General features: G+C 32.3%; 3 protein-coding genes across 3 annotated transcripts; 1 reads left to right on the top strand and 2 right to left on the bottom strand.

Moving 5' to 3' along the window:
- Positions 1-1,820: 1,820 nt before the first annotated feature.
- On the bottom strand, positions 1,821-2,627 carry LOC106384382 (cytochrome P450 705A20-like). Its single transcript, XM_048777014.1, has 3 exons — positions 2,471-2,627; positions 2,203-2,366; positions 1,821-2,102 (listed from the first exon to the last, which is right to left on the bottom strand). The coding sequence occupies exons 1-3, from the start codon at positions 2,625-2,627 to the stop codon at positions 1,821-1,823; spliced, it is 603 nt and encodes a 200-aa protein (XP_048632971.1).
- A 5,936-nt stretch (positions 2,628-8,563) lies between these two features.
- On the bottom strand, positions 8,564-16,360 carry LOC106389295 (cytochrome P450 705A22-like). Its single transcript, XM_013829504.3, has 4 exons — positions 16,353-16,360; positions 13,120-13,124; positions 9,557-10,474; positions 8,564-9,478 (listed from the first exon to the last, which is right to left on the bottom strand). Exons 3-4 carry the CDS (start codon positions 10,466-10,468, stop codon positions 8,843-8,845), a joined length of 1,548 nt encoding a protein of 515 aa, XP_013684958.2. The 5' UTR covers positions 10,469-10,474; positions 13,120-13,124; positions 16,353-16,360; the 3' UTR covers positions 8,564-8,842.
- Positions 15,722-19,668, top strand: LOC106389296 (T-complex protein 1 subunit alpha-like). The gene is made up of 17 exons (XM_048776527.1): positions 15,722-15,982; positions 16,102-16,166; positions 16,277-16,366; positions 16,438-16,524; positions 16,612-16,671; positions 16,748-16,798; positions 16,995-17,090; positions 17,337-17,402; positions 17,483-17,700; positions 17,877-17,973; positions 18,057-18,143; positions 18,260-18,394; positions 18,555-18,659; positions 18,744-18,872; positions 18,965-19,068; positions 19,141-19,231; positions 19,331-19,668. Exons 1-17 carry the CDS (start codon positions 15,910-15,912, stop codon positions 19,412-19,414), a joined length of 1,638 nt encoding a protein of 545 aa, XP_048632484.1. The 5' UTR covers positions 15,722-15,909; the 3' UTR covers positions 19,415-19,668.
- The last annotated feature ends 319 nt before the right edge of the window (positions 19,669-19,987 follow it).

Genomic DNA, 19,987 nt, shown 5'->3' with positions numbered 1-19,987 from the left:
TCCTACCCGACCGGGTATATAGGTCGTAATTGACTCGCTCGACCGAGTATAACTGTCTTAAAAAGTTTCCGAGATTTCTGGCCGATAAGAGCCATCATCTCGAGGAGGAATATTAAGGGATATGTATCCCACATTGGAAAATCAATGGGACATTAAGTAATATATAAAGGGTTAGGGCCAATCCACTAATTACCAATTGGTTTTAAGTTAGAAGTCCATAATAAACCCGAATCTAACACTTTGGTCGGTTTTCAGTACAATCTGGCACGACTAAATGTTCCTCATAGTGCCTTGGTCGAGTGAAGTCATTTTCGTAGTTATTCAAATCCAACCCGTTCTGTATTTTTACAAGAGCTTCTCGGTCCAATACCTCATGATAAGCCCAAAAATAGGAGAGGATGATGCGACCCAGACCGCAGCAAACACAAAAGGATGGACACATGGTTTGGACCAGCTGGAACCAGATAGATTTTCTGTTTGGTCAATATAATCATTTAGCTAAAGAAATTATCTGTTTAAGTTTGGTTTAGATAGATTTTTTTTAACTAAACTTTTTCAAGTTTGGTTAGATAGTTATCGCTATAAATGGACCCATGTTTTATATTGATGATACATGGTTAATTGATATTCTCTCCTTGGAAAAGAATATATATATAAACAAACATACATGTGCCTAAATACTTTATTATTTTCATTGACTTATTGTTTAAGATATTCGTACGTTATGCAAAGGATCTTTGTTATTAATATTTTGAACATGACAATTGAATAAGTTATGTTTTAATATTTATTTGTATGTTTAGTATTATTAGAATTTGTATATAATTCAGTTTTATATATTTAGTGCTTACTAACATAATAGCCATGTTTACATGAACAAATTTTTCACTAATTTATATTTATATGATGTTTTCTGTAAAAGTCTAAACGACAAGATCTTACATCAGATTCTAACAAGGTAAAGAAACATATCATGTCAGATCTCCACTTCATTCCCTCCTTTCCGAGATAATTACTATTTATCTATTATATTTTATATAGAAAATCAATTAAATTTTGATAGATAAAATAAATTTCAGGAGATTGGTATATTTAATATGAATTTTGTTCAATGAATTAACTGATTTGTCAAAAACTTTCTGATGGCATGCTAGTAAAGAACTAGTGGATTTGATAATGTTTATAAGATTGATATTTGGTTTTGGATTAATAGAATATTTATGATAATATCTTAGTTAATCTAATATAATTTAATAAATCTATATTGTATTACATTACCATTATTTAGTGAGGGTATTAAGACTAAATTTAACTTTTGGTCGTAAAAGATCCACAAATTCAATTCTTTAGAAAAATCGAAAAGATACGATCACCAGAGTTTAGATGGTGTTATTCAATCATGTATTTTAATAGAATTTAAATTTAAGTAAAACCGATTGTTATTCAAATGATGATTCTAAATCTTATTTTAAAATCTAGTGTTATTGGATATTATATTTATAAATCTAATTTAAAATCTGGTGTTATTCAATGAATGATTTAAATCCAGTTTTTAAAATCTAGTATTATTCAACTTCAAAGGATTTAAAATTTCTTTGTATTTAAAAATTGATTTCAAATCATTTGTGGTGGTTTCTCATGAACAAATAATTGAAATTAAAATCAAAGTATATTGCAGAAATTTTAGAATTAATTAACTAAAAACTATGTTTAAATTTAAAATTTTAATTGATTACAAAACTTGAAAATTGATTTTAAATCAGAGATTGAATAACACCTTAATGTATCTAAGTCTCGTCATGAATTTTGCAATCTAAAGATTACGACACCTGAAATCTGTAAATAAGCTCATTGAACCTGTTGGAAACAACCATCACTTCCTTTTTAAACAGTGAGAGAACAAGCTTCTTTAACCATGGGGGCAACATGTTTGCCAACAAAATCTTCCTCGTCATAACATCTAACTCATTAGCTAATCGCTTGACTCTCTCCGCCACACCTCCCTCCTCCAGACAACACCTCCCCATGATCAACTTGCAGATGCTGTTGATAGTAAGCTTCAACGCTTCCTCACAGATCTCCACGCTCTCTTTCTTCACTGCCTTATCGAACAAGTTGTTGTAAAACCTATCTAGCTCATCCCCACGGACTCTTCGTGACCGCTCCAGAGCCTGAGGTCCTAGCAGTTTGGTGACAACTGACAAGAATCTTCTTCATGAACTTCCAGTAATCTCCATAGGGAGCAGAGATGAAGCTGAAAGATCCAGCGAAAAGAGAATCTTCTGTCGGAGGTAAACCGCGAGAGGAGATGTTCACGTCGTGTGCCCTGAAGATCTCATAAGCAACTGAGGCTGAGGAGACGAGGACTATAGGGAAATGAAGATGCGGAGATAGAGAATAGATCCATATTTGGAGGAGACTTTCTGTAAAGATCTGTGGATTAGAACAGAGAGAAGAAGGTGAAGATGACCGATGATGGGTAGAGAAGGAGGACTTGGAGGCAAAGGAAAGTCAACACATGAGTCCTTTGGTTTCCTGAAGAAGAGAGTGTAACAGAGTAGTGAGGAGAAGCAGAGGAGTATAAAGATGAAGCAGTACTGAAAGTCAACGATGATTGTTGCCACCATTGCTCAAGTCGATAGAAGAAAGATGATGCAGAGATTTTCCAAGATCAAGAAGAATCGGTCATGCTCTCTAGGCTGTCTATGTTACATTAAAAAAAACATGTATTAGACCACCTGGTTGCAAATACGAAGATAAGTATTTAAAAAATGTATTATAATAATTAATAATAAACCACAAAATGGATATTATTATTCATATTATTAAAACATAAACATCATATATATATAACATTATTCACGTGTGTTTTACTATTTATACCATTCAAATTTTAACTTACACAAAATAAATATTTTATCACCAAAAAATAAAAATCAAATCGGTTTACAAAATAAACAAAAACTGAAATTAAATATTCTGATTTAAATTAAATTATGTAGAAAATTTAATTTCACCTATAAAAATCTAGCTATCAAACGTATGGTTAATTTTGTCGATAACTTTACCGTCTTATGCGATTACATATATGCCGACAATTCTACCACCTTACGAGATTAACGCCTGACTGCACTACTTCAAATTATCTTATGAGATTCATGTTTGCTGGTATGCTCTGCACCATGTAAATTTTTTTTTTCTTTTTATGATTTGAATCCAAAGATCTCATGGTATAAAAATATTAATAAATTCTTAATTAAACCACTAGAATAAAATGGCTCCACAAATCTAAATCTAGATGTCTGTGCTACATAAAATTTTAAGGTAACTACTTCTATTTTTGCATTAAGTGTGGAATCAAGATAGTACACTAAGAAAAAATATATATATTCCACTCTTTAATCAATGGACATGATCGGATTTCAAGCCAATTAACATGCTACGTCATTCTTTATTTTCAGCTTTTCTTTATGTGCCCTACTCTTGAGGGATCCAGTTAAACCCATCTGTTAACTTGCATACTTTGGGCCTTTGCCAGCGATCTGATCCTTATGTAGTCCAACCAGTATCTGCAATTGCCTCGCCAATGGACTTTTATAAGATTTTCCATGTATTTTCCATGTATCTTTTAACTAAACATCGTGAAGCGAGGACTTATTATCGATCCGGATCCGATCCAAAATCCGCTATGAAAATATGGTATTTAGGATATCTGGATCCGGATCTAGATAATAAAATGTCGGATCTGTTTTGACGGATCCAGATATCTTGTTTTTTTAGATCTGACAAAATAACAATGAAATTTGTAGATTATGGTCCGGCCAGTCTAACTGAAACCAAACAACGCAATATACATTATCATATACAGATTTTTTTTTTTCGGGGCTTGAGCTTAGTACCTCAAACAAGTAACTGAAATCTATTCGTACCGTGCATTCTACTGTTTTTTGTTTGAAACACACATTCATATATTGGTTAGAAGGTGAAATTTTAGTTATCCAACTAGGTGACGGCTTGTACCAACTCATATCATATGACAATATCAATATAATTTCAAACATAATTAAGTCATACGGACATGGTATTGCTCTCAACTCTGTAGGGGTTGCATGAATATACGGTACACGTTAAAGGTTAAAAGTTGTGACTTGTGTACATCTACTCAATTCGGAAAACAACGTTTCATATTTCCATTTATCATCTATACAGAAAAATCCAACATAATAATAATCATTATCAACAATCAGTGCAAAATGTCTTCTTTCGGTGGATATATCTCGTCACTGACTCACTGTTGCCGCACTATATCTCAATTTGAAAGTTGCAATATAATGATATTTTCAAGGGCTTATGGAACATTCAACAATTAGTCAAAAATTTGCTTTAATTTTTTTCACCAAAAAACTAGCTTTCGCTTCTAGTTATTCACAAGCCGAATATCACAATTGTTTCTTTTGCAGAAAAATATTTTTCAAATTTTTCTGTAGAAATAAACTTGTTCCAGAAAAAAAAATTCAATTTTTTTCTGTTTAAATTGGATAGAAGAATCGATACGACCCATGAAAAGTCTTCTGGTCGGAGAAGGAAAATGTATAAATTAAATTTGTTATTGAGTCAGTTGTTACACACAAAAAAAATCTCATACTAAATGGGGCTTATTGAATCAGGGATTTGGTAAAATTTTGAGGATTTCATATTTGCTGAAATTTAGCTGAAATATTTGGATTTGAAAGATTTTGATGGAGATTTTGAGGAGCAATTTGGTAGAATTTTAAAATACAAAAAAAAAATAGATTTGGTAATATGTTTCTTAATAAATATTCCAAAACAATGTAATCTCTTTCAAACTTCTCTCATTGTCTTATCATCTCTCTCTCTTAACCATAAAGTGATGATAGAAGAAACATTTTGAAAAAGTTGTATAATTTTGTTTTCATGTATTTAATTATTCTGTAAGATACATAGATCATTGAAATCAGCCATAGAAGATAGTGAACACAATTTATTTTCAAGTATACCATTCTGTTTAATAATTATACTGATATGTACTACCATCTAGTTTGTTCCATACTATTTCTAATCTTTGTTACAAAAGACAATTGTTTCTTCTACAGGCCCATCACTTTCTTTGTAACCACCACGAGCACCACCAACTCCGTAGCCTTTTTACATATTTTGAATCCATCGTCACTTTAGCAACACCACCATACTCACCTTCACTACCTTTATGATAACCATCACCGCCACAATCTTTCTCACCACTTCTTTAGACTAAGTTCTATGATTTTTATCTTACAGACACACCATTTTCATGTTTTAGTATTCACTATCAACCAGCTGAAAGAAGAGAAAACCGAAATGTAAAAAAATGCTATAAAACTAATTTTAACACTAAAACTACTATATTCATAACACATTTTTTTTTCAAATTTGGTTATTTCATAAATTAACCGATAAATTTGGTTATTTAATAAATTTCAAGTTTACCACATTATTAATACCATTATTCATGTTTACTTTCATTAAATATACATTTTCACAAAATAATTCTTCATTAAAATAGCAAAATAATTTTATACCCTTGCTTTATAAATATATAAATATAAATAATTATTTAAATAAGTAGTAAAAAATAAAATAAGTAATTTTTAAGAGTTTTTGAATTATATGTTTTCAAATTCAAATTTAAAAAAAAAATGAATTTTTTTCAATTTTTTTCAATTTTATCTTTGAAATTCAAATTTTTTTTTTTGAAACTATTTTAAAAATTTTTTAAGTATTTATTTATATATTTATTAAAATTTTAACTTTAAACCCTGAGAATAGATAAGTTAATTATATGATTAGTTTACCGCTTTAAAAGTGATAGTAAATGTGGTTAAGATAAACATGAACAATGATATTAGAAATGTGATAGTTTAAGCAATTTCCATTAATTAACTAATTGACTTTTTAGCTAAAAATCAAGGGAAATTGCCTAAAATACTAAATTCATAATATTATTTTTTATGTTTATCTTAACTATTTTTACCTTTAATTTTAAAGACAAAAAATATACTTATAACACTATGGTTAACTAATCTAGGAAGAGAGTTTAAAGTTGAGGGTAGAGTATGATTTTGAAATAAGGAGTTTAGTATTCTAATAAATATATAAACAAATACTTTTAAATTTTTTTAAATAATTTTAAAAAATAGTTTCAAAAATAAATTTTGAGTTGTAAAAAAATTCGATTTTGAAAACGTATAATTAGATTCGAACTATATAAAATGTATTTTTTATTTAAATAACTATTTATTATATATATATATATATATATATATATATATATAACAATATAAAAGTTATTTGTTTTTTGATGAAAAGATATTTATGAAAATATCTTTTTATTGAAAATAACTATAAATAATGGTACCAATAATGAGGTAAACATAAAAAATTCCCAAAAATCAGACTATAAACGTGCACGTGATGTTTCAAAAAAAAAAAAAAAAAAAAAAACGTGCACGTGCTATGTTTATTCGATTCGTAAAAGCAACAGACAAAGTAAGACATATTTCATTGGGAGACAAACAAAAGAGTACAAAAAAATATCTACGATCTTTTTCATTGTCGATTTCCGGGACATACTAACTGGTCCTGCAATTTTTTTTATTCATTATCAAGAAATACAAATTGGTAAATAAAATAGCTGAAGTTACAAAATTGCAAATAAAATAAAAATATTGGGCGATTAACAATGGATTTTGTTAAATTTTTATTCGTGTATGTTTCATCAATGCTGGATCTGATGTAAAAAAACTATATTTTCCATATTTGATGTTCTCGTCTTTAGTTTGTCTCCCAGAACGTTTCTCCCATCCTCTTCACTATTGCCGTCCCTAGCCTTGAGTATTCGGGTATTCGGTTCGATTTCGGACAAGAACCATTTGGTTTCGAGTATCGGATAAATCATTTTTATATCCAATATGTATTTATGAGATTTCGGTTGTTTTAACTCAGTTTCGGTTCAATTTCGGATACCCGTTTAATATATGAATCAAATATATATACACAAAATATATTAATTAACATGTTAATCAAAGTGGTATGTTGATTACATTGTTGCATATTCGTCAATCCAACCAAAGTTCGAGTTACTAAATTTCTAGTTTTGTAAGTATTTACTATATTTTAATGTAGAAATACAAATTATATGTATAATATAAGAGAGTACGCAAAAGATAATGAGGTATGGTGGTAACAATGTTCTCACTCTTCCTATCCAGTTCGGGTTTGAGTGGGATTGATGACAATTTACCGTATATCAGAATAGTTGAAACTTGTTTTTTCGGATACTCGGATATCCGTTCGGTTCTCAGTTCGTTTCGGTTTTGGTTCAGTTATTCGGATATAGAAATATAAGAACCATTAAGGTATTTAATATGATTTCTGATATTCCGGTTCGAATCCATTTCAGTTTTTCGGTTATGGTTTTTTTTGCCCACGGCTAGCCGTCCCATAACTGCTAAAGTGTTGAATAAGCACCACCCAAACAACTCCGATCACACGAAGAACTCTCGAGAAGTTATTTATATTTAAATTTATTAATTAAAAATTAATAAAATTCAAAAAATTCAAAAATTAGACACGTTATTACTTTTTACCATCTTTATAGGTTTACATTTTGTTTGGCTGTGCAAATTCACAAAATAATTAAAAAATTACGTGTAAATATAGTTTATTTAAAATTTTACAAGGTAGATAAATTTAAATGATTAAATACGTTAAATTTTATCATTAAAAGTCCACATGAAATTTTTAAATGACCAGAAATTTACTAAAATTTCCTATCTAAAATATTTTAATAAATAATATAAATCTTTGATTAAGAGCACTAAATTACCTTAAACCCTAATCCATCTTTTGAATACTCAACCCTAAACTGTAATCATTAAACCCTAAATCTGAATATAAAGTTTATATTTACTATATAAATTTTGTTTATTATTTATAAAATTAATTTATAATAAATCTTATTAATCAATTCACTATAGATGAAAACATATTAGTCTTTTTAATTTTTTTTAGGGAATGCTATTTCAGAAATTGTGATAGTTTGTCACACATTTGTTTTAGTACTCCTTTTGTTTCATAAAATGTGTTATCTTGACTTCTTTTTTTTTGTTACATAAATAGAACTATTTTAGAATTTCAAGGTAATTTATATTTATTCTAAATTTAATATTAATTGCAAATATATTAATTTAAAATAATTTTATAAACACTATTGGTTAAATATATATAATTATTAAAACATAATTATATTTTGATATTTTAATTAGTATAAAATATCAAAATGACAATTTTATGGAACGGATCAAATACTATTCATGAATGTTTTTTATTATATTTTTATAACTCAACTCAAATTTTATGAAATGCAGCTTTAAATCATTAAAGACAAAAATGTCTGAACCTCAATGAAACAAATACGAGAATTGTATTATTAAGAAAATACAAGAATGGATGAGTTTTCTTTTTCCTGATACGATTCTCTTATCTCAAATGATTATTTTCGGAAAAGAACAAACAACACTGTCATTCATTACTGTAGTATTCAAACTTTGAACAATACAATAAACCAAACTAAAATAAACCACAGAAAACAGGGAAACATGGCAAGACTAAAACCGGAAACAATACGGTTTCACACCATAAACCAAACTCAACCAAAGATAACCAACTCACCTGGACGACTTGGACACCACACACACCCAAACATAATAACAAAAACAAAGCTTCCTTATCACTTGAACAATCTTGCAGACCACTCAAATAAAGACTCATGAGCATTTCGAAATTAAAGGGCGTCGGTTCGAGCAACAGGAATGAACTTAGGAGGATGAGCCATGGTCAAGCTCAGTCCTAAAACAGTTTCTTCCATGCTAACTTTATCACCTCCTTCGATTCTCCAGTCAAATCCCTGCACCATCATTCCAACAGCTGTTCCTAGAAAGACATAAGCTAAGTTTGATCCAGGACAGCCTCTCCTTCCGGCGCCGAAAGGAATATACTTGAGTGCTTGCTCTCTCCTCTCTTCCTCTTCCTCTTCAGCCGTTTTTGAAGAATCTTGAAGAAACCTCTCTGGCTTAAACTCATCAGGATCTTCCCAGTAATCAGGATCTCTCATTATAGCATAAACATTAATAGCAAATGATGTCTCCTCCGGTATGTAGTACTCTCCCATCCTGAACCCTTTTTGAGAGATCCTTCCGAAGACAGTTCCTGGAGGGTGCAGTCTTAGTACTTCCTTGACAACGGCTTGTAGGTAAGGAAGATTTGGTAGGTCAGTTTCATGAATTAATCTTGTGCCTTGACCTACAAGGCAATCGATTTCTTCTCTCAGTCTCTTGAGAACGTTAGGGTTTTTAATAATCTCCGCCATTGCCCACTGTGCTGCTTGCGCTGAAGAGTCTGTGCCTGCAAACAAAAGATCCTGCAAGTTGCAAAAACATTACTTAGCAACCACGTTTCAGTGAAACCACTTGATGGATGTGATATGAGGAGCATGTACCGCGAACAACGTCTTGATATGTTTCCTAGTGATCTTGTACCCTGCCTTATCGTCTCCATAAGCAGCCAATAACGCTTCCATCAAGTCTGTTTCTTGATGTCCGTCCTGTTTAGTTTCGTGTTCCACAAGAATCCTTTCGAACAGCTCATCAAACTTGTTGGAAACAACCGTCATTTCCTTTTTAATCAGTAACATTACAAGATGCTTAAACCTTGCACGCAACAAGGACCCCAATACTATCTTCTTTCCCAAGGCAAGAGATTCGCTAGCCACGCTTCTGGCTCTCTCCGCCTCACCGTTCTCCTCAGAACAACTCTTCCCCATGATCATCCTGCATATGCTATTATTAGTGAGATTTACCACTTCTTTAATGATCTCAACACTCTCTTCCTTCCTCGCTTTATCAAGCAGCCTTGCATAAACCCTCTCCAGCTCATCTGCACGAACGTCTCTTGACCGCTCTAGTGCCTGTGGTCCGAGCAGCTTTGTGACGAGAACCTTCTTCATGAACTTCCAGTGATCTCCATAGGGAGAAGAGATAAAGCTTGTAGATCCTGCGAAAAGAGAGTCGTCTATGGGAGGGGGGCCACGAGAGGAGATGTTGGCGTCGTGCGCCCTGAAGATCTCGTAAGCCACGGAGGCGGAGGAGACGATGACCATGGGAATGTTGAAGATGCGGAGATGGAAGAGAGGTCCGTACTTGGATGAGAGTTTCTGAAGAGCCTTGTGGGTTGGAGCAGAGAGGAGGAGGTGAAGATGGCCGATGATTGGGAGAGAAGGAGGGCTCGGAGGCAGATCATCAAAGCCACTTCTTGAGCTGCTCGGTTTCTTGACAAAGAGATAGTAACAGAGGAATGAGAGGAAGCATAGGATGATGAACATGAAGCAGTTTTGAAAGCCAAACATGATCATTGTTGCAATTCTTTCTCAAAGTAATGGCTGATTATTTATAGCAAGAATGCAAAGGCCCATCACGTGGGTGTTCAGGATAATGTGACTTAGTTTCTCGTAGCAGGTGAATCGAACTTGAAACGTGTTCGCGTTTCCAACCTTTTCCCTTACCGCCCGACCACAAGACAAGTATAAGTACGGAAAATGGTTATCCAGCTTGATATTACCCATTACTAATTCAGAGAATACATTTTAATTGTTATAAAAATCAAATACATAGATAGATTCATGTATGTTTAATAATATATAATTAAACAAAATGATAGAGGGTACACAAATTTTTAGCAAATCATTATTATTCAAGATCATTAATTTTTATTATATTTCAATCACATTAGGTATTTTTTAGTTTTTATTTGATCAAAGAAAAAGAATAATTTTTAAAAATTACTAGTTAAATATATGATCAATTTAATGAAAAGTATAATATATGTTTAAATTGAATAACCTATTTTTTTTAAAAAAAAATTGAGAATATTTTAGTGGTGACACATGATATAGCTCACAAGTTACAATGTTTATTAATTAATATATAAATAATTATTTAACTGATATTCTTCAATATTCGGAAAAACTTGCAAGTAACTCGCAAATAGCAGGTAATAGAGCGAGATAAATAATTTACAAGCAATTCATTTTTAACAATTACTCGAAATAACAAGTATTCGTTTTTAATAAGTCAAACTAGAGGTTGGCCCGCCCTACGGGCGGGTGAGTTTTTAATAAAATTATTTTAATTTTATAGAACACTTAAAATTTTAATGTTTTAATGTTTGTTTTGAAGTAGTGAATTGTTGTGTATTGATCATTGTGTGTGTTGTTGTTTTGTTTTTATCTGGTGATGTATATTATGGTGGAGCTCAGTTGTTTTGTTATGTAGTGAAGCATTGTATGTGTTTGTTTGTGTTTGTCGGTGCAGTGATGATGTTTTTAGTTTATAGGTTTTGTGTGGTGTGGGGAAGAATGTTTAAATAACTCTGTATATGATTTGATATTTATTGTTTACCAAGGAACTTGTAGATATATGTTTGTGAAACTTGGTTATGTGAGAGTAATTGTTTATATTTTACCGCATAGTTATGGGGCTATAGTTGGGTAGTTACTGAGTTGTGCGAGAGTTTGTGGGATGTAACTGACTTGTTTTAACCACGGTTGTCTTTCATCAATATATGTATATATTCATATACAAAATTATTATTATCATTAAAATTAAAAATTAAAATTATTATCATTCACAAAATATGGAAAGTATTAATTATTATAATTATATAAGATATTCTATTTTTAGTTTAAATTTAATGCCAATGGAAAGACTTGTAAATATATTGAAATACAGGGGCACAATCCTAAATTTTTAAAATAGGATCCTGCTTTAATAGTATAGATACAAATACAAATTTCTATTATTCGTACAAGAGAAGTTAGGTATCTTATCTATAATAGCAAGCATTCAGCTATCTAGTCTTACCTTCCGTCTTGTGTTCCTACGACGCTCTTTTTCTTGGTTTGTGGGCCCATTCTATCAGATAATTTGGGAGTTTCAAAAGACTCCATACTAATCTTTCAATCACTAATGATATATCTCCGTGTTTTAGTCTTACTCACCTATTATCCTAAATCACTCTGATGAAATAAGTAATCAAATCAACTATTTATGCATTCATCGTATCTTACCATATATCGCAAATTGATATATTACAATATTTTTTAATCAAAATATGTGATATATTTAAAGTTAACTAGAGATTTGCTGCGCACCTACACGGGTATGGTTCTTACATTTGTATACATTGATATTTATTTTTCATAATTAATGTTATATATCTTAAATGAGTCGTGAAATAACTAATTGTATTCAAAAGATCTGGACCGAATCGGGTAATAAGGTTATCTTTGGTACAAATATCCGAACCCGTTTCAGATACATTTGTTATTTAGATATTTCCAGGTTCTTATAATCAGGACCAAACTCATCCAGACCAAAATGACCCAACTCAAAACCCACACATAAATTTATAATATTTAAGCATAGTTTAATTTAAAAAAAAACAATATCCGAAAAAAATAATTTGTACCTAAATGGATAGCCAATGTTTATGCTTAACTGATTTTATAAACTAATAAAATGATTTTATATATATGTTGGACTAAATTTTAACTATGGGTTCAAATGGTAAGGTGTATTATTTTGATGTTTTTCTGCTCAACTCTTGGACAAACGTGGTTAGAGCTCTCCTGCTGTTTGCTTAATCCTTATCCAATATATGCTTTATTTCTCTCCTAGTAGACAAAGAAACTAATAGTGCTTCAAAAAAGACTGAAAGAGCTTATCCAGAGGTGGTCATTGATAAGATCATAACAAGAGTCATGACATCGTGTGTTCTCCACTTGTCTACCATGTTTCATATTTGTTTACTTGGCAGTTATTTACTTGACATCTTTTGTGTATTTAAGTGATCAAGTGTTTCATTCAATGGGATATAAAGAGAAAATTGTTGTTACTTGTTGTTTAAGACTTTGAGATCCATCAGTCGTCGCCGATCTCACTCCCATCAGATGAGAATCACCATCCTTACTAAGGTCCTGGCATCATGAAGACCGGTACCCCTATTCGTGTCTTCATCCATGGTCTGGTTCTGCTGCGTGATTTTGTCATGTTATGTTTTCCTTTAAACTCCATGCTTTGTTTTTCTCGTCTTTTTTTTGACGGAATTTCATGTTTACTATTTTTTGGTATTATTATTCATCTTCACTATCACTAAAGGAATATTTTAAAAAATATTTTTCCCATTAAATAGTAAAAGATTCTTATACCATTGTTATATTATATATATAATAAATAATTATTTAAATAAAAAAATATTTTTTTTGTGTTGTCCAATTATACTTTTTCAAATTCGAACTTTTCTATAATTGCTTTTGATTTTTTTTTTAATTTTTTCTTTTTTTTTAAATTTTTTTTTGAAAATCGAAAATTATGTTTGAAACTATTTTTTAATTTTTTTCTAAAAAAATTAAATGTTTATTTATATATTTATTAGAATTCTAAATTTCATATTTTAAAAAACCATACTCCATACCTCAACTCTAAATTTTAAGTTTAGATATGAATATAAATATCTTTTGCACTTCATTAAAAGTAAATGTAAAAATAGTTATGTAACATAAAAATTAGTGGTATAAATATTGTATTTGTGGCAATTTCTCAAACTTTTTCTCTCTTTCTTTTAAAAGATACTTCGTCAGGAGAAAAACAAAAGACCAAAAAAAAATATCTACGATCTTTTTCATTATCGGTCTCCATCACACATCAAGTGGTCCTGCATTTTTCTTTGATTCATCATTATAAAAAAAAAATACAAATTGCTTCAAATTCTTTACAGAAAAACAAACTAACCCTAACTTTTCTTAAATCAAATAGCTGAGAGGATTGCTGATGAAATGGTATTGGTTCGTTCCACAATAAAAAAGATTTTAGTTAACAATCTCTTGTTTGTCTCCCATCATCCATCTCTCACCCTCTACACTATAGCCGTCATCACAGCTACACCTTTTTTTTTTCCGTAAACTCAAAAACTAAAATGTTGAATAATCACCATCACAATTACTCTGATCACATGAAGTGCTCTGAAAAAAAACTTATAATTAAAATATTAATTAATATTTACTCTGATCACATCTCTTTTCATTAAGTTTTAATTAATATTTACTCTGATTACTCTGATCACATCTCTTTGCCAAAAATAATACTAAAAATTAGACATACCATCACTTTTTTCCAAAAAAACTTTATAGTTGTTATCATTTGTTTGGCGGTGTAAATTCACAAAATAATTAAAAACACATATAAACAGAATTAATTTAAATTTCTAAAAGGTAAATAATTAATTTTCATCATTTCAAAATTTAAATATAATTTTCTTCTTTTTAAACTTAAATTTCCACATAACATTCTTAAATGACCAAAAAATTCTAATATTTCCTATCTAAAATATTTTAATAACAATTAAAAACAAATAATCACTGATTTAACAATACTATATTTTAGTTTTCAAAATTTTATATTTCAATAAAAAAATATTATGTTCATATAACTCAACTAAAATATATATTAAATACAGCTTTAAGCTATTAAAAGACAAAAAATAGTTTGAACCTCAAAAAAAATATGATAACTGTTTTATTAAGAAACAAATACGATAGTTGATGGGTTTCTTTTTCCTGATAAGATTCTCTCATCTCAAATAATTGCTTTCAGCAAAGAAAAAACAACACATGTATTTAATGTTCTAAAAATAAATTTACGCACCTAGTAAATCGACCATAGCCGACACGATTTCTTAAACCTGTTCTATGCTATTCAAATCGATTTAAATTGTTTTAAATTAGTTATAACTAGTTTAAATCGATCTAAACCAGTCTAAATTGATTTATGAAAAAAAAATATAGATGATTCAACAACCGATAATATTATGTACTTTATGAGTATATGTCTAACTGCATCCATCTTACGAAAATCCACGTTTAACCGGATTTACTTGCACTGTATTGAAAATCTTTTGTAAAATTTTCTTCCATAGTCTCATAATTATTTAATAGATCAACTTTTTAGAAATTGAAATCCAGATCTCATACTATAAAATCATTAATGAATTCTTAGTCAAACCCACAACAACTATGTTTAAGACCTGAATTCTCTTTATTCTCTCTTACATTCGCCCCCTCAACCTACCTCTATGCTCTTATAATATTTTTCATACTCTCACACGATTTCTCTTAATTTCTCATACTAAATCGTCCATAATCTCTCACGCAAACATACTCTCTCGCCCATTCTCACGTTATTCATCACTAATACATCTCTGTTGTTAAGAACATAGTTCGCCATTATAGGTCTACTGATGCTATCCCGAAAAGTAGGTAGAGATCCTTCTGAGCGTTCATGATTTAATTAAATTGTTGCTGGATAAAGAAAAACTTTAGGTTCGAAGGCACATTCTACTTTTCCCTTCGTGCTAACGGAAAATCTTTACAGAACTTACACGGTTACAGTCTCGATCTTGCAATCAAAACAAATATCTTCCATACAAAACAGATCAAAACTCTGTTCAATCAGTGCAACTCAGAATACATAAACTTTAATCTTAAACATTAAAGCCCATCCGCTGGTGTTTTGACCTATTCTAATGGGCCTCAGAACATATCGACATTCAGCCCAACTATCAAAACGACACCGCTTCGTTCATACCCTGGCCCCACATCCGAGAAGAAACCTTGAAACTCTAATAAAAACCCGCCGGGGTCTCTCACTGTTCATCTCTCACTGCACTTCTCTCCGCGAGCTCAGATCTCCGATCTAAGGCTACTTTTACTCCTCCCTCGTGTTCATCGATTCGCCGTAAATGTCGATCTCCGCTCAAAATCCGGATATCTCCGGTGATAGGCAATCCGGCCAAGATGTTCGTACTCAGAACGGTACTCTTCTTCACCCCCTCGCTTTGCTTGATTATTTCGTCTCCCGTTTGATCTCTAGGGTGATGTTTGCTGGTATGTAAGTTAACTCTTCCTTATTTGATTACTCTTGATGTATACAGTGGTGGCTTGTCAAGCTATTTCGAATATCGTCAAGACCTCGCTTGGTCCCGTAGGACTCGACAAGGTATCTACTCCGATCCCAATTTTCATCAGAGTTATATATATATATATATACATTGTGTATCTCGCTAGCAGCTTTACTTAGCTTCTTGATTTTTTTATTTTTTTTTTAAGATGTTGGTGGATGATATTGGTGATGTGACCATTACAAACGACGGTGCTACTATTCTCAGGATGTTGGAGGTTGAACATCCAGCTGCTAAGGTGAATTTGATTAACATACTTATCATCCATGTGCGTTATACGAATTTGTTAGTTACCCTCTTGTGTGACAGGTTCTCGTCGAGTTAGCTGAACTCCAGGATAGAGAAGTTGGTGATGGGACTACCTCTGTTGTTATTGTTGCTGCTGAATTGCTCAAGGTTCGTCTTTGGTTTATGTTTTTTTTTCTTGAGTTGTGAAGGTTTTGTTACGTGGTAACCGCTTTGTGATTGATGGTGTATTTGCAGAGGGCAAATGATTTGGTCAGGAACAAAATACATCCAACATCTATTATCAGTGGATACAGGGTAGGCTTGCGACTTTTGATTTTCTTATGTAGTGAGTGATTTGCAGTGTGTTCATAATCTGTGTTACTGTTGACAGCTAGCGATGAGAGAAGCTTGCAAATACATAGATGAGAAGTTGGTGACTAAGGTTAGCTCTGCTGTGATGTTTTATATGTTTCAGCTTCTGATCTTCTTTCTGACTGGTTATAGTTATACAGTATGTGAGGAAATGTGAATTTATGTGGTGAACTTTTATACATGTTTTTCTGTAAGCATAATTGTGTAAGTTCTCTGTAGTGGCCGTCTCTGCTGCTTCCGTTAATTATTTCTGTTGCGTTATATAGGTCGAAAAGCTTGGGAGAGTTCCATTGATAAACTGTGCTAAAACCAGCATGTCCTCCAAACTGATATCTGGTGACAGCGACTTCTTTGCCAACTTGGTATGCTTTCAGTTCTCGTTCATTTTCAAACACGTGGAATTGCATGCTTTGTTCTTAAAACATTAGTGTTTGTAAGTTGTGTTATGAATTCCTATGTTTACTCTCGGTTTAGTCTGGGAGACTCTTTCCTACATAAGTCTGTTTATTGAGTTTACTTCTAATCTGTGGGATCCCTTGATAATTTCTTGCAATACTTCCCTGATCATTGCATTTTTCTGAACTGTGATTATCACATTTTTCTTCAAGGTTGTGGATGCCGTTCTGTCAGTGAAGATGACAAATCAGCGAGGGGAGATTAAGTACCCTATCAAGGTCTGTTTATGCTCTTCTGTCAAAGTTTTAAATATAGCATATATCTTTGTGTCTAAACACTTCTGCTTACTACGTTGTAGGGGATCAATATTCTGAAAGCTCATGGACAAAGTGCGAGAGACAGCTATTTGTTGAAGGGATATGCACTCAATACTGGCCGCGCTGCCCAAGGGATGCCACTACGAGTCTCGCCAGCCAAGATTGCTTGCCTCGACTTCAATCTTCAGAAGACAAAAATGCAGCTCGGTGTTCAAGTTGTTGTTAACGATCCACGAGAACTTGAAAAAATCCGTCAAAGGTATTTTTTTTACTGTTTTCCCTCAAGTGCAATTGGTTTGCTCTCTTGATCCTAACGAGCTGTGCGGGATAGAGGAAGCTTGAGATATCTGGATCTTTTGATTGCATGCTTGTACTGCTTATGTCTTCCATCTTCCATACAGAGGATTTTTTTTAAAACGTTGTTTTGTTTCACAGAGAAGCTGATATGACAAAGGAGCGAATAGAGAAACTTCTTAAAGCTGGGGCCAATGTAATTCTGACCACGAAGGGAATTGACGACATGGCACTTAAAGTAGGATCGAAGACCAATAAGTCTCTCTCTACTAAGTTTTTTCAAGATATTGAAATTCTTGATCTCATTTGCGTTTATTTCAGTACTTTGTAGAGGCAGGAGCTATTGCAGTTAGGCGTGTTCGCAAAGACGACATGCGCCATGTTGCTAAGGCAACAGGAGCAACCTTGGTACTTCCTCAGCTTATGCTTATTTTAATATTAAAAGCCTTAGAAACAAGTTACAAATACCGGAATGTGATTGTGAAACTTAAAATTCTTGACTAAGATTTGTTCTTTGTTTTCAGGTCACCACTTTTGCTGACATGGAAGGCGAAGAAACATTTGATCCAGCACACCTTGGATCTGCAGACGAAGTTGTGGAGGAGAGAATCGCGGATGACGATGTTGTATTGATAAAGGGAACCAAAACGAGCAGTGCGGTATGCAGTTTAATCTCTTCTTGAGATCAAGCGTAATTGTTGACACTACTATATCACAAAATATATCATTTATCTCATTTGAAGTTATTTCCAAAAGTTATATGAATCTTATCAAAGTTTAGACTAGCCATGATGTCATAAGCTTTGTTTTTTCTGCCAGGTATCCTTGATCTTGAGAGGTGCAAATGACTACATGCTTGATGAGATGGAGAGAGCACTGCACGATTCTTTGTGTATTGTCAAGAGGACCCTCGAGTCCAACGCGGTAAATATCCTTTTGCTTCCCTTTAGAGAAGCTCCTTGCATTTGGTAATAAATATCACCATTTCTGGTTTTACGCATCAAACAGGTGGTTGCGGGTGGAGGTGCAGTTGAATCAGCATTGTCTGTGTATCTGGAGCACCTTGCTACAACCTTGGGCTCTCGCGAACAATTGGCAATTGCTGAGTTTGCAGAGGCGTTATTGGTTATACCTAAGGTGCCACCTACAATCCTATTTCATCAATATTTATGAAAAAGTGTCTTTTGGTATGGTCTTATTTATCCAACGGTTATCATCCTCATTTACAGGTGCTTGCAGTAAACGCTGCCAAGGATGCAACAGAGTTGGTAGCTAAGCTTAGAGCATACCACCACACAGCACAGACCAAGGCTGATAAGAAGCACTATTCAAGGTAATAATGTAATATATTTGCCCCTTGAAAATGTTATTTTTCTCATTGGTTGGGAAAAACTCAAAATTGCAGCATGGGACTTGACCTTGTAAACGGAATCGTCCGTAACAATTTGGAAGCTGGAGTGATCGAACCAGCGATGAGCAAAGTGAAAATTATCCAGGTGAAGGAACATTTTAACCTGAGATAGATTTTTTTAATTAAAATCGAGTGATGTGTTCAATTTTAAAGGACATTTTATGTTTTTGTCATGTGTGACCAGTTTGCAACAGAGGCAGCCATAACGATTCTGAGAATCGACGACATGATCAAACTGGTGAAGGAAGATGGCCAAGGCGATGAGTAAACCAAACCAAAGCTCATAAGCTTCTCTTTGTCTGTCTTTTTAGTGTGTGTGTTTTGTCCGCATTTTCAGCACCCACCGGCATTTCTAACTTCTTTTTGTCCTTTTTTGGCGTATTTAGCGTTGTACTGAACAAGATTTCAATTCGTTGTTCTGCTTTCCCCACCTTGGATAGGAATATCCCTTGCACTTTTTAGATACTACAGTCAGTTTTTTTTTCTCTTTACTTTTTATATCATAATTTGCTTTTTCTTATTTATGATAATTAGTAATTTACTTGCAATGAGCAGAAGAAAGAAAGAATAAAAAGATCTTACAACAAGTCTGAAATTTACCGCAGCTGCTCGTCTCTTTTTGTCATCAACTTTTCCCCCCCAAACCTAATCATGAATAATGTTTCTGTTTTTATTATATTGAGAAAAATACCAAAATAGCACTAAATCAAGTTTTTGTTCCCAAACTAGCACTCAAGGCTAAAAGTCACAAAAATAGCACTCAAGGGGTGGGATTTAGGGTTTAGAATTTAGGATTTAGAGTTTAGGTTTTAGGGTTTAGAGTTGAGAAGTGAGGTTTTGG

This window comes from Brassica napus, chromosome A3 (genome assembly GCF_020379485.1).
Source record: "Brassica napus cultivar Da-Ae chromosome A3, Da-Ae, whole genome shotgun sequence".
NCBI lineage: Eukaryota > Viridiplantae > Streptophyta > Magnoliopsida > Brassicales > Brassicaceae > Brassica > Brassica napus.
Note: the sequence above shows the minus strand (reverse complement) of the source record. Positions and strands in the feature narration are given on the sequence as shown.

Bases quoted from the DNA above. Each gene is read 5' to 3' on its own strand.
- LOC106384382 (XM_048777014.1), bottom strand. From the start codon at position 2,627: ATGGTGGCAACAATCATCGTTGACTTTCAGTACTGCTTCATCTTTATA. The intron at 2,367-2,470 runs GTCATCTTCACC...ATTTCCCTATAG, and splicing joins TCCTTCTCTACCCATCATCG to TCCTCGTCTCCTCAGCCTCA. The intron at 2,103-2,202 runs GTCAGTTGTCAC...TTGTTCGATAAG, and splicing joins AGTTCATGAAGAAGATTCTT to GCAGTGAAGAAAGAGAGCGT.
- LOC106389295 (XM_013829504.3), bottom strand. From the start codon at position 10,468: ATGATCATGTTTGGCTTTCAAAACTGCTTCATGTTCATCATCCTATGC. The intron at 9,479-9,556 runs GTACATGCTCCT...TGCAACTTGCAG, and splicing joins ATATCAAGACGTTGTTCGCG to GATCTTTTGTTTGCAGGCAC.
- LOC106389296 (XM_048776527.1), top strand. From the start codon at position 15,910: ATGTCGATCTCCGCTCAAAATCCGGATATCTCCGGTGATAGGCAATCC. The intron at 16,672-16,747 runs GTAGGCTTGCGA...TACTGTTGACAG, and splicing joins CTATTATCAGTGGATACAGG to CTAGCGATGAGAGAAGCTTG. The intron at 19,069-19,140 runs GTAATAATGTAA...TCAAAATTGCAG, and splicing joins GATAAGAAGCACTATTCAAG to CATGGGACTTGACCTTGTAA.